This window comes from Gymnodraco acuticeps, unplaced genomic scaffold (assembly GCF_902827175.1).
Source record: "Gymnodraco acuticeps unplaced genomic scaffold, fGymAcu1.1, whole genome shotgun sequence".
NCBI classification, from domain to species: Eukaryota; Metazoa; Chordata; class Actinopteri; order Perciformes; family Bathydraconidae; genus Gymnodraco; species Gymnodraco acuticeps.
The window spans coordinates 278,734-293,847 of NW_022990334.1; the positions used below are offsets into that span (position 1 = coordinate 278,734).

At 43.2% G+C, this 15,114-nt stretch overlaps 1 protein-coding gene across 1 annotated transcript in view; it reads right to left on the reverse strand.

Annotated features, from left to right (window-relative positions):
• The window catches only part of gpc3 (glypican 3), a 192,350-nt gene that overhangs the window by 157,712 nt on the left and 19,524 nt on the right, over positions 1-15,114 (reverse strand). The window contains 1 exon segment of the mRNA XM_034223265.1: positions 998-1,159. Coding sequence (XP_034079156.1) covers positions 998-1,159 — 162 coding nt within the window.

Consider the following 15,114-nt stretch of genomic DNA (forward strand, 5'->3'; position numbering starts at 1 on the left):
GACTAACACGAAACGCCGTGAGACTGGGGGCTATCAGCATCAATTGTGTGTAGAACTGCTTTCTAACCCTGTTGAGGTAAATTGAGTTAATGTGCTGTTAGCAAGGGATTGGCTGACTTTAGTTCCCTGTTCAACCCTGTCTCTCTCAAACAAGAAAGGTAATAAGCGTAGTTCCCAAGATATCCAACTTTTAATTTAATAGAATTATAAGGCCTGAAGGGAACTTTGAGAAACTTTAGCTTAGCCAAGAACAAATAAATAAGAGCTGTAGCTCAGAGCAGTCTCAGCTCTTTAAAGGAACAATTCAGTAAGGAAATGCTGATGTAATGCTGTTACACAGCTCCTGCTGACTTTTATAATATACCAGCTTCCAGCATTGTTAGCAGGTGTCATTTCTCTCTTCAGTCTTTCAGCCGTCACCTACCTCCTGCGCCATCATCCTTGAGTTCTCAGCTGACAGCATGTTAAACCTCTCCAGTTTCCCATGTTCTTTTCTCATCATCGTTGCCAAGAGCGTTGTTTGAATACTTCTCTTAGCCAGAACCAATGACAGCAGCCTCCTCTGACCTTTCTCATCCGTGAGTGCTTCCCAGGGCCGCTGCTGACTGGCGTTTTGCACTCTGTGAATAACAGTCATCACCGACTGCAGTGCGCCAATATCCCAGGAGGTTGTCACTTTCTGCGACAACATGTCTGGCACAGACAACCACGCTACATCTAAAGTCACTTTAAGCACCCGTCTCTGCCATTCTTACATTTAGTCAACAGCAGCTGAACGTCTCATCCCTGTCTGCGTACATTATGCTCCTGCTTTATTTCAAATGTGACTCACCGTCTGGAGGAGTGAGCCGCTGACGTGAACAGGGATGCGAAGCCAAGAAAGTGGAGTCGACTTCAGGACGTCAATTATCAGTTTAGAATTGCAATAATGGGAATGTTTTTCTCTCTGCTCTGGTGAAAAGAACATTTTGTTTTTCTAAAGACAGACACTGCTTACCTTGAAATATGGCAGCGTTTTGGATGATGATACGCTTGAGTTGAGCGCTGACAACCTGCAGACCGGACTCCATGTTGCTGCGTGCGGCTACCTGATACCGCTCCTCCATTTTCTTGGAACAGCATGTCGGGCCTTTGGTTTGGCAGACCTGCAGATCAGCACCTGGCAGGAAATCAGAAGGACAGGAGTGTGGATGAGCAGAGGACAGGAGCTGTGAAAAAGCCACTTTTATTTAATTCTCATGAACCAGAAGCCCTTTCTTTTTACACAAAATGATTCAGCTGCATCCCTCTGCATAATAAACACAGGAAACACTATACAGCAGATTCTGCAGCCTTAATGAGCGTGTGATTTCTCTCATTATGAGGAGGCTGTGTTATGAAGCGAGTCTGAAGCCCAAAATAAATTGCTCCAAAAAAAGAAAAAAAATAGTCATTTCGATGCACATTCACGCAACACACCCTGGCTGCGTTGTACTCCTCAGAGATCAATTTGGTCAACAAAAAAAGTTTTCCCACCACTCCAGGCTACACTTTTCACACCATGAGGATCCAAAAATAAGTATTTGTTAGGCACAAAGATGTGAGCCGGGAGCAGTTCAGCGTGCAGACAAACAAATGCAGGTCTCAGCGTGCTTTCACTACACCATATGACATGAGAAAAACAGCCAGGAGTCAAATTGAGGGTGATGAAACAACATTTCTACGCCTGGCCACTGACTTTACAGGTTGTTTACACAGAGGAGAAATAATTGGATTCCCAGAGCTTCCCTTTGAAAGGTGCAGTTGTAAGCCAGCGGAGGCAAAACTAAGGTGACAAGGAAAGGTAGGTCTGACGTAGCTGTACATAACCAGATCAAAGAACAAACGCCCTGAAGAAATGAATTCAACTCGAAAAAATCCCAGTGAGGAGGGACACAAAGACTTAGAGCGGTTAGAAATGAGTCAACGACGTGCCACAGCTGCTGCAACATCCAGGGTGAACGAACTGCAGTTTTTTGCGTGACAATGCACTGGAGGATGTCTTTTATAGAGAACCATTCACAATCCTATACCATTAAAATGTCACAGCAACGCTTTTAAGAACAAAACAACTTCTAAAGTTTGAAAAAAGTCAAAATAAACAAAGATAAATCTATGTTGCAGTTCTCACGATTATGTGTCTAACACCACTATTGGAAAAGAAAGGTACATTGGAATACGCTCTTTCTGTAGATTTCCAACCAATTCCCAGATCACTGCTTTAAAACGATGCACGCAGACGTAAATAGGGCACAAGCGTGTGATGTTTGAATACAAAGAGGAGCTCCTTCTCCTTCCCTTTTCTTTCTCTCTCTGTCCCATGTGGTTGTTAAAAGCTTGGTGGAGGATGCAGAAGCGGTGTTGTGTTCAGGATCTTCTGCCTGAGAGGCGTCAGTGACAAGGGCCTGATTGATGGCGTGGTAAACAAATGTCAGGGGAGTCTGCCAGCGGTCGGGATGTGGAGGATGTAGAGAGGGGAGATTAATTTGGAGGGAGGGATCGAGTATGTATATTGCGTGTCAAAAGACAGACGAAAGGCTTTTGTCAAGACCGAGGCTTTATCTTAAATATGAAAAGTGAATCTCTCAATTGGTTTGAGGAGATCTTCAAACAAAGGGATCCTATGAAACAAAGCTGCGAGGGTAACAATGGAAACAGCAGGAAGTCAAACTAGCAGGAGATGCAACAGAGCGACAGTGTCGATAATGAGTAAGTACCGGGGAGTCGAGCGGGGAACAGCTTCGGTTTACTCCCAGCTCGCTCCTGACTCACATCAGGGTTTAAAGGTACACCGTCTAATGAGTGAAACAGGCAATAAAACTGTCACATGCCACCTTTTGTATACATACTGACAGGCTTAATATCTTAAATCAATGCCGACAAAGGAGTCCTGACAGATAAGATCAAGCTAATTTCAGGCTGCAGGGGCAAAATTATTAAGCTGTCAATAGCACCATAGGCTAGGTAAGCGCAGAAAGGCGAGGATTTGGCAATTATCTGCGGCCTAGCAGACAGTTTCATCGGAGCGTTAGTCGCTTTGCAGATGATAAATGTGTTTCATTACAGAAGTTCCACTGCGATGAGGAAATAAGTGAAGGATTTGACAGGAAAATGATTCCCTGTAGAGTTTCACAAATAACAAAGTGATACCGTCTAAATAAAGCCTTCTTTCTGACAGATCACTTGGGAATAAGCTTTTTGCTATTCCTCTTTGCTTTAGGCTAACTCCTCCTCCTCCTCCTCCTCCTCCTCCTCCTCCTCCTCCTCCTCTTCGTGTTTTCTTAAGTCGTCGTCAACCCTGAACAGTTTTGTTCTGAGCTTGTTTCACTTCACATACCTTGAGTTTAATAGCCACCGGGCACCTCGAGCCCCTCTCTATCAGTCTCTCATTGGTTAATTAGTCAATTCTTATGCCCTGATTGCCACTTCTCTGGCACAAAATGAAGAGAGACAAGGTGCAGGGCTCGGAGCAATTTAGATGTAAATTTGCCCTCTAAGTCCAAGGTGACGCCCTTAACTTATTACCTACTTTCAATCAATACTTTGAAATGGCGAGCTAGATGATTCTACATGCAGAACAGCTGCCAGTTTCAGTGTCAAGGTCTTTGAATGGCTTTTTAAAAAAAACGCATTGATCGCCCCTCGGTTTGTCATCTGACGATCCTTTGCTGCATGAAATAATATTTTCTGTGGAAATGCCAAGAGTGAAAACTCCAGCAGGGGCTCAAACAGTCCTGTGTACACACTGAGAGGAGTCCCTTCCTTTCACATCTTTAACAAGCTCGGGGACTACAAGCCATATGATAAAGAAGGGGGTGGGGGGGCAGCCACAAATACACTCTCTTAGTTCCCCAGCACCAATTAGAAAGCTATCACTATGCAAGCTTAATGGTGGAGAGAGACCATGGGGGAAAAACAAGTTGTTTTAAGATATAGAATATGATAAAAGCTGTTCATTATGAGCATAAATTATAAATCAAGTAGCCTACCAGTGTGAAGCATGTGGGACTCATGGCTTCCTCTCCAGGGCAAAACAAGCCAGTGTCACTTTGTAAAGACAATAAAATGAAGACAGCGCAATTTACAACCAACCTAAGGAATAATATCATTAGCTACTGGGGGATTATGTTTTAAGTATTTTTAGGGGCTTCGCTGATTGCTCTACTTTGAGATCGTTTGATGAAGCAATCATTTGAAAGCGGGAGAGTGAATGTGCAAGAGCCCGATCTCTACATAACACAATGAGACTGCAAACACAAGGGATCGCCGTTAAAAAGAGACATGTCACAATATGAAGACGTGAGTAAACAAGACACACATCCAGGCTTATTTGGACTAAAATACTTCTCGATTCAGGTCAAACTGATCCACCTATTCGTCATGTCCGGTGTCTTTTAAACTGCTTGAGTTTGTTCTTGGTTTACCTGACCCTGCCTGTCATTGACACTGGGGGAACTGGGGATATATTCCCACCACTTTAAGAAATGGCTATTCTTTTTTCAAAGTATAATTTGAACAAACAACTTTGATTCAAGAAATACTAGTAACTAACAAATGAAAACGCTTTCAGACAGGTGTATTTGCACAAAAGTAAAACATTAAAGGTGCCCTATTACGCTTTTTGGGGTCTTCCTTTTCCTGTAGTGCTTAAATAGGTTTCTGTGCATTGATTGATTGATTGATTGAAAAGTTTATTAACAGCTTGTATATTGGGTACAGTACAGTACAGCTCAAAACATACAATTGTTAAGGGGATGCAGACCAGAGAAAGACTTTCGTCTTGTTTACATCAGGGTCCCCCATTTCCAATTCATCATATCATTTAAGACATTTAAGACATATTTGACATACAGATGGCTTATTTACAATTTACATACAGGTGGTTTTTTACATACAGATTGCTTATTTACAATTTTCATTTTAGATTTCGTTCTAATACATCCTAACCGGACATTTAAGACATACCAAGTCTACAGATATACAGTTAGTAACAGAGTCTAAAATGCGAGTATATACATAGATGGGGGGGGGGGGGGAAGCTGTCCATTGAACGACAGGTTGAGATTTGTACCATTACCGGGGCCAGTTTTGCAATGCTCTCCCCCGAAGGTGCTCTTTAAGAGAGGTTTTGAAGGTAAGTATAGTTTTACTTTCCTTTACAGTTGTGGGAAGAGCGTTCCACCTTGATGTGGCATAATTGCGAAACGTGTATTCCCCCTTTTTTGTGCCAAATCTGGGTTTCACATGATTTGTGGAGCTCCCTCTGGTGTTATGATCATGGTATTCCTTGACCTTTGGGAAGAATTTTGACATGTACATGGGTACCATAGAGGTGTAGTGGATCTTGTAGACCAGGCCCATTGCAAGTAGCTGTACTCTGTCGTCTACTCTAAGCCATCCTAGGTTGTCAAAGTGGGCAGAGGTGAGGTGGGTTCTAGATGAAAGGTCAAGCAGTAGTCTGACCAGTTTATTTTGCGATGTTTGAAGTTTTATTTTTAGCGCCTTGGAGGTGCTATGGTACCATGACGTGCAAGCATAGTCATAGTACCCTTGAATGAGTGCTCCTGCCAGAGTTTTCAGGGTGTTTTTGTTTACCAGAGAGGAGATCCGGTATAGGAATCTAGTTCTTTGATTGACTTTTTTTATTACATTGGATGCCATTTTGTCACAGGAGAGGTTTGCCTCAAGAATAGATCCTAGGTATGTAATTTCCTTCTTACTTGTGACAATAATGTCGCCCACTGCAACTGAGAAGTCGTCGGATTTGCTGAGATTATGTTTCGAACCGAAGAGAATGGACTCTGTTTTACCCAGGTGTAATGATAATTTATTATCGGCGAGCCAGGTGCAGATTCTGCCGAGCTCGGAGCTGAGGGTTTTTTCAACCTGCAACCCGTTCCTGTCAGAGACCAGCAGGGCTGAGTCGTCCGCGAACAGGAACAAGTTGCAGTCACATGCTGATGACATGTCATTTACATACATTAGGAACAGTAACGGACCTAATATGCTTCCTTGTGGAACACCACAGCTCACTGGGAGGGGGGGGGACAGAGTACCATTTACCTCCACCATCTGTTCTCTCCCCTCCAGGTAGGATTGCATCCAGCTTACCGATAGTTTATCAAAACCAATTGCTTTTAGCTTGTCAATCAGAATGGGGTGATTGACAGTGTCGAAAGCCTTTTGTAGGTCCAGCATCACCATGCCGCAGTACTTGCTCTCGTCCACCTCTTGTTTGATGTGGTCGCTCAAATAAAGAAGGCATGTGTCAGTGGAGTGGGATGTTCTAAAGCCAGATTGAAATTCATAGATTAGTTTCTTTTCCGCGAGGTACTTTTCGACCTGTTCATATACTATTTTTTCCATGACTTTCGAGATGGAGGTAAGTATAGAAACAGGGCGGTAGTTGCCTGGGTCCAATTTGCTGCCCTTTTTGTGCAGGGGGGTTACTCTTGCAATTTTGAAGTCTTTGGGTACTTTTCCCTGTTTTATGGAGAGGTTAATTATGTGAGCTATGACTGGTGAGATGGCGGTTGCTGTGTCTCTGAGGAATTTGGAGGGGATATTGTCGTGGCCAGTGGCCTTGTTAGGTTGGAGGGCGCTCAGTTTAATGAGTACCTCTGCTGTTGTTACCCTTGCTAGACTGAAATCATCTTTGCGTACCCCTAGGTTTTTGTAGTAGGTCATGATGTGATCTACTCCAAAAAGCCCTGAGTGGGAGGGTAATTTATTTACAAGAGTTGTGGCTATGTTTGTGAAAAAAATGTTCAAGTACTTGGCCACATCCAGTTTTTCTGTGATGAGCCTGTTATCTGTCTTTATGTTTAAGTTAGAAAATCTCGTTTTGAGTTTTTTACTGCAGCCAAGCTGGTTATTGAGTAATTTCCAAAGTTCATGGGGTTTATTTTTGTTTTCCTCAGTTTTGACATTGATGAAATTCTTTTTGGCAGTTTTGATCATGGAGCTTACGTCATTTCTTAGTCTGTTTCTTTCAATTTTGAGTTCAGTCACGTGGGCCTGGAGTTCACTGCTCGTGCTTTTGGAAAGCATTGACTGACTTTTATGAAACTCAGAGCATTTTTTGTCTCTGGTTTTCATGGCGGTCAGTATGCCGGAGTGCATCCACGGCTCAGCGCGATTTTTTATCCTGGTTGTTCTTAGGGGGGCCAAATCATTGAGTATTGCAGAGAATTTGTTTTTGAAACCAAGCCATGTTTCTTCAACTTGTGTACCACTGAGCTCATCTGACCAGTCCAGGCTCTCCAGTTCTAGGTTAAAGGCCTCGCTAGAGTAGTTTTTGAGGTCTCTAGATATGACTGTTTTGTGACAGCCGGCCCTTTGTTTTAGCTTTTTGCGGGTACAGAATATCATATAATGATCACTTAAACCGCATGCTATAACCCCTTTACTGGAGATCCTGGACTTGTCAGAGGTCAGAATGAGATCAATGGTAGTTTGAGTTGTTTCACATACCCGGGTGGGTTGGGTGATTAGCTGGCTGAAGCCGTGCAGATCACAAATCCTACTGAAGGATTTGAAGACGGACGTGTCTTTACGTTGCATATCCGTGTTCCAGTCTCCAATAATAATTGTCTCTACATCCCCCACATCAGCCAAACACCCATCTAATGTATCATAAAAGTCACTCTGTTCCGGTGGTCTATAGATTGTCCCGACTATTACAGATTTAGCATTGTCAAAAAGAATTTCAACCCACACAGATTCAATATGTTCATGATGCAGGTCAGTACAGTTTTTGAAATTGGTGTCTTTATGTATGTACATGCAGACACCACCTCCATTCACGTTCCTGTCCCTTCTCACTACAAGATCATCTTCAATTTCAATCTCTGAATCTGTAATGGAATTGTCCAATTTGGTCTCAGAAAAGCATAATATGCTTGCCTTACCGTTCATGAATAGCTGCCTGAGTTCAGCAAGTTTGTGTCTCAGGCTGTTAGTGTTCAGATGAAAAATATGTAGTCAATTTTTGTTGCTTAAATGCACAATGTCGTCAGCTTGCAGATATTTGTCTTTGTCCGTTACAGCAACCGGCTTGCCGTGGTGTGCGGTGGCGGTTGGGGGAGGGAGGCTCCGTTGTAGCTTTAGCCGTTGATATGCTAGCAGGGTGGCTAACAACATGGCGGATATTTGTTCCCTCGGATCTCGGTTATCTTCCTCTCGTCACTGCCTCATGTGTGTCTGTCTGCCGAGGCGTCCCCGGGGGAATCTCGAAGTCTCCGTTTATTCCTCGGTCTCCGCTGTCTCCACGGTCTCTGTTGTCGTCGCGTAGTTGTTGTTGCAGCGGAAGAGATGCTAGTTCTGATGCTAATTGTGATGCTAGCTCCTCGAGCCTGCAGGACTGGCTTCTTGTCTGCACCGGGCCCGGATTCAGATGGATGTCTCCCGCTAACAATAAGACCAAGACGATCATACTTCTTCGGTCTAGTTTGCCTGACGGGGGTAAGTACTTTCGCGTCGGGTTTGCAGTTAATAATGCATGAATGCTTGCACTTCCAAAAGCGAGGTGTTTCCTTTCCCAGCCGTTGAGAAGGTAAAAGTCATTGTGGTTCATTTTATCCCCGCTTTCATTACTCTCCTTCTCTAAGTGATGTTGCCTCATTGATGAGTTGAGGTAGGAGTCCATAATCCATATTGTCAGGAGGATGAAATATGTAAAAAATCGTGAGGAATAACCGCCAAAGCGGGAGCTCTCGAAAATGCGACCACTCATAGTGAAACCGGATGTTGTGCATGTAAATCAGGGGTGCCCAACCAGTCGATCGCGGGGAGATTCCCAGTCGATCGCGAGATGTGTCTAAAAAAAGAACAACAATATTCTGTTTTATCGTTAATGTCCTATAACATAATCTTCCTGTGCCAGAATAATGCACTTGAACGCATCAAAGCTTTGTGATTGGCCGGCGTGACCCCATGTGTCGGGGCGTGGCTGGTGGGCAGTGGGCACTAGTTAGCTGAGGTTGTCCGTGGCTGCTTCTCAGGTCGATTAAATGAAATCCTTGCTTCCCTCACTTGCGTCGTTTCCCTGCGTTTAGTCCCTCCCACCAGGGAAGCATGGAGAGACCATAGACTGTATATAGAGACGCAAGGAAACCACGAGAAGCAGGGAAATGAGTTTTAAGAGCAATGGGACGTCCTTTCCTCCTAGCGTCACGTGAAGCGACGTCCGTTTGTGATGACGCTGCACAGCTGTTCGTCTGGCAGCAGCCAGCTCTGTACCCGTTATTTCCACAAACACCCCCGCCTCTGTTAGTGCACATTTACTGACATAAACATTAGTATCATCTGTTGTAGATCCAAATACATGAAATAAAATAAGAAGTCATTCTTAAAATGTATTTAAACGAACAATAGTTTGATTAATATTGATTAGAGTGCAAAATAGGAATACAATTATTCAGAGAACAAAAACAGATGTGTTATCTATCAAAACCCAGTTAGATTAACATTCATTGGATTTCACACTTTGTTTGTTTGGATATGTAGCACATTAACATTTTAATAGCACTTAATGACTGACTGAATGGAAATGACAATAAATGAAAATGTAAAACGAAAAAAACGATCATGAAAATGTTTCCAAAAAATGAATAAAATGATTTTTGACCACTTTGTTGTTCAGATATATCACATATTTGTAACTAAATGATACATTAATTGAAACAAAACACGGTATAAACTGAGGAGTGAGTCCCGTGAGGTTCATGTATTTTCTTCACTCCGCTGGGGTATTGCTCTCATGTCAAGAAGCATCAGATCAGTGCATGCACTGCCTCGTCCAATCAGTGAGCAGTAAGGGGGGCGGGGCGAGTATCTGAGGATTTCATCGGAGGATGGTCTGGTGGTTCCTCGGTTATCGCTCCTCCATGATCGCTGCTCGCTCCTCGATCCTCGGTCCTCCGGCAGAAATAAGAGCCATGGGACGGTACTCAAGATGGCGCAGGCAAATCAACTTCCGGTGAGACCGAGGACCGAGGAGCGAGGAAATGAAAATAGTCGACCTGAGAAGCAGCCCAAGTCAACAGGAGTGACAGTCCGCACACACACACGACCGCAATTATGGCAGAAGCAAAAAAGCCCAAAATATAAAATGTTCACTCCGAGTGGGAGGATGATTATTTTTGTATCTATTCCAATTCAAAGTCCATCTGTCTCATCTGCAATGCGAGCGTGGCTTTATCGAAGAAGGGGAATTTAGGAGCGGCATTTCAAAACAGTGCACAAACGCTACGAGACGGAATTCCCTCCTAATTCTGCCCTACGCTCCCAAAAGGGGAGGGGCCTGAAAGGACAGCTAAATGCACAGCAGTCCATTTTCACCAGGCCCAACAACAAGAGCAAGGCTGCTACCAGAGCATCTTATCGTGTCAGTCACGTTCTTGCGAAACACATGAAGTCTTTCAAAGATGGCGAAGTTGTGAAAGAAGCATTCCTGGAGGCTGCCGGCGCGCTTTTGGGGGACACTAAAAATAACAGAAGCATTTCAACAGGTTTTTGATATAATAAAAACTCAAGTTAGATACCGTTATTAATCAGCTGTAAGTTTTAGTTTGTTTGAACTTATTCATTATAATTATTGTACAAAATGGTATAAGAATGCAAACTTAAATTGATTATAGTCTATTATCAATTCAGGTTAAGAAGCTAGTGTTGCTTGCATCCTATTTTACAGGCATTTATTTGTATACTCTACTAAAATGCAACAAAAAAAGGGTTTGATTCTATTAATTTTGTCTTTTTTATTGCACTTTGGCAGCAGATTCCTGTGTAGCTTCAGATCTGAGTTGTCTTATTAGTAAGCCTAATTTATACTTTTGTAGCAACACTATTTTTATATAATGGCAAAGAAAGGGTTCAGAGTCTTTTCTTTTTCTCCTGTGTCATATGTGGCAGCACTGTTCAATGTTTCTTGAAAACATTACCCACTGTAGTATGTGACGTGTGAATAAACTCCAACTCTGTATCAACAACACTGTTGTGTAACTTCAGTTAAATACTTGTATGTGTGTAGATTAGAAAGAGGTAAGATAAAGGATCTGCAGTATTTTATGAAGTATTAATCGTACAAAGGTCAGTTTTATACAAGTAGAAGTGTGTATTTACCTGGTAGTAGGCTGTCAGTAATGGCTAGTTTTGTCAGTAGGGCCTGGCTCATTGCGTGGCATCTGCAGGCAGTGGCAAGTACTTCCGGCATATGCCACAGAGGCCACTACTCTGTGGTAGCTGTGGCAAGTCCTTCCGGCATATGCCACAGAGGCCGCTACTCTGTGGTAGCTGTGGCAAGTACTTCCGGCATATGCCACAGATGCCACAACTTGCCGAGGCATCTGCCGCTGCTCAACGGGAGTTGCCACAAGATGCCAGAGTAAGAGAACGTTTACGGTAGCTGCCATTCGCCTTCCTTGGCAAATGCTGCTATTTAAACATGTATTTATCATGTAAAATGTCGCTGTTTTGGCATGACTTTATCGAACTGATCTGTACACAGGACTGATGATCTGTGCACAGGGTTGGGTTGTAACCATAGATTGTATATATAAATGGACGTAGGGTCCGTGACGTCACCCATAGGATTCTGCAGAGTTGCCGTGAAGCCCTTAGTAGGCGGAGTCGGCCACTAACGGCTCGACGGTGTCGTCAGAGTCTAACTCCCGCCTTCTCCCGCCTTCTCCAAATAAGGGCAAAGAGGCGGAGCTGAGGCGGAGCAAAGCGGGACAGGGCGGGACCCGCTGCCAACGAGCGTGACGTTCGAGTCCTAGCTCAGGCTAAGAAGCTAAGCTAACATGCTCTCAGTATCAATCGAATGTAAAACATGATTGATGAAAGTAGTAAATCGGTCAGATTTGACCCGAAGACAACAGGAGGGTTAATGCCATATTCACTTAGTAACGCATGAACAACTTTTACAAATATTTCTATATAGTCTGTGTTGGTAAATGTCATCTAGGTTGCACATTTCCTGCTGAAATACATGCATACCAAGTCACTGCGTGGCACTTTGGTTTTGATAAAACAGTGTAGTTCCACTATATAAACGTTACATTCATAATCAAACGAGACAATCTGCAAGATAATTAGCTATTTGGTATTATTCTTAATGCTTGTCAATCACACGTTAATAAAATAAAATAAGTACCGATACATAGCAGAATAATTGTGGCGGTGTTCAGCTTAATAAGCCTTGCTCAACATCATTTATTTAGCTAATACTACAGCGGGCTGCAGGCGAACCAAGTCCGCGTTACGATGCATTCCTTGATCTCCAGTTATAACGCCGGACTCCGCCGCTGGCCAAAGCTAACGGAGCCCCAGGGTGCTAGCTACGGCCGCCGGGACGCGCTAGCGAGCTAGCACCCTGCAGCCCCGTTAGCTTCGGCGGCCTGGACTCCGGCGGCCCACCCCTTTTAACATTTGCTCCCGTTTAGCATTATGGGCGTCATAGCCATATAGTATAAAAGTCTTACCCAAGGCTGAATCATAAACTAAACTGTATATATGTATAAAGGGTTACGTCCTTAGCTGGCTAATAAGCTACATAACAGGCTAAGCTAACAAGCACACAAACACCTGCTAACGGGGTTAACATGTATAATATTATCATTTTACTCACCGAAAAAAGCTGAAAGTAGACTTCTTGGAAGATCTGTTAGTACATTCAAGCGCACAGCACGACATTTTAATTATCTGGTATTTGTAACAATATTCCCTAACAGGCACGATCACCACGAACACAGCTAAAGGATCAAGTACAGTAACTACAACTAACTAACGTTGTAGCCTCTATGGTTGTAGCCTAGCAGATTGGACAAGTTGCTGTTAGCTGACAGTGAGGCACGTATCTGTCAATCAAAGTGACCACGCCCTAATGTATGCACACACTTTAAGACCTAATATAAATATAAAGGGTCGCGTTAGAAAACAATTCACTCACAGATCCATAATCATGAAGGTGGAATCTAACTATATCGATAATAAAATGTATGGAGCCAGGGGTAGAAACATGTTTTTTTCTGCTGTAAAATTGGGCATTTTAACATGGGGCTCTATGGAAATTGCTCCTTTCTGCAGCCATCGCCTATCGGCCAATATATGAACTGCAGTGTGTGGCACTTCCGTATTGGCTTCCCGGCTCTACCCCACAGTTTGCCGCTTGGTTGTAACTGAATACATGTAACGGCGTTACGTAATCAGAATACAAAAACCAAGTAGCCTAACTGTATTCAGCTCACGTTACATTTTACAACAACTAATCCGAATACAGTTACTTTCGTAAACCTGAAGTGAACACATTTTGGAATACTTATTGGAATTATTGGTGGAAAAGTTTCCTCACAAAATGTATCCTAATATTCATTACCGGCAGAACTGTGTGCACAGCGCAGCAGCATGTCTGTGAGGCCCCGCCCCCGCACGCAGATGAGAGAGAGATCTCTTTTTAAATATATTGAAAGTTAGAAACGGAGATGGTTCGATAAAACGTGCAAGATAACGTTTATGTAGCATTTCTTTATTGTCGAAATGATGACATTTCATAACTGGATCAAATCAAAGTGAATGGCCTGCTGCTGCTGAAGGCATGGGGCAAATATAAGTCCTTTGCCTAATTTATAAAGTAAACCTTAGCATCTCACTAGCAGTGGCAACTGCAATCAGTTACAGCTGCCCTAAGTCTGTAGCCAAGTCTAATAACACCAGTGTACACGTTGCTGTGTCAATACAGATATGTATTTGTTAATTATTTGTCTTTCTTGTCATACACCTATCGTAGCAAGCAGTGGAAACTCCCCTCAAGAAGCGAAAATTGCCAAGGGCGTTGCAACCCTCACTCGCCAATATTTCATCATAAATATAGCACGTTTGTTTATTTTAGCAAACCATGCTCCAAGTACAATTGAATAGAAATTATAATGTTTAAAAAAATAGAGATCGGACCATCAGTCCTGTGTACAGATCAGTTCGATAAAGTCATGCCAAAACAGCGACATTTTACACGATAAATACATGTTTAAATAGCAGCATTTGCCACGAAAGGTGAGTGGCAGCTACCGTAAACCTTCTCTTACTCTGGCCTCTTGTGGCAACTCCCGTTGAGCAGCGGCAGATGCCTCGGCAAGTTGTGGCATCTGTGGCATATGCCGGAAGTACTTGACACAGCTACCACAGAGTAGCGGCCTCTGTGGCATATGCCGGAAGGACTTGCCACAGCTACCACAGAGTAGTGGCCTCTGTGGCATATGCCGGAAGTACTTGCCACTGCCTGCAGATGCCACGCAATGAGCCAGGCCCTACTGACAAAACTAGCCATTACTGACAGCCTACTACCAGGTAAATACACACTTCTACTTGTATAAAACTGACCTTTGTACGATTAATACTTCATAAAATACTGCAGATCTTTTATCTTACCTCTTTCTAATCTACACACATACAAGTATTTAACTGAAGTTACACAACAGTGTTGTTGATACAGAGTTGGAGTTTATTCACACGTCACTACAGTGGGTAATGTTTTCAAGAAACATTGAACAGTGCTGCCACATATGACACAGGAGAAAAAGAAAAGACTCTGAACCCTTTCTTTGCCATTATATAAAAATAGTGTTGCTACAAAAGTATAAATTAGGCTTACTAATAAGACAACTCAGATCTGAAGCTACACAGGAATCTGCTGCCAAAGTGCAATAAAAAAGACAAAATTAATAGAATCAAACCCTTTTTTGTTGCATTTTAGTAGAGTATACAAATAAATGCCTGTAAAATAGGATGCAAGCAACACTAGCTTCTTAACCTGAATTGATAATTGGCAAGTTGTGGCATCTGTGGCATATGTCGGAAGGACTTGCCACTGCCTACAGATGCCACGAAATGCGCTTGCTGTCTCTCAGTTTTGTTCACACCGAGCCCGACTGGTGTTGCCGCTGCTGCGTCATGACGTCACAGTTTACGTCGCTGATTTTCTCCCCAACAGCGTTACGGCGCTCACTACAACAACAACAACAACAATGGGGGACTACGGCCCATTCCCAAACCGCCCCCTACACCCTACCCCTCCGTTTGCGCGTTCACGCAGAGGGT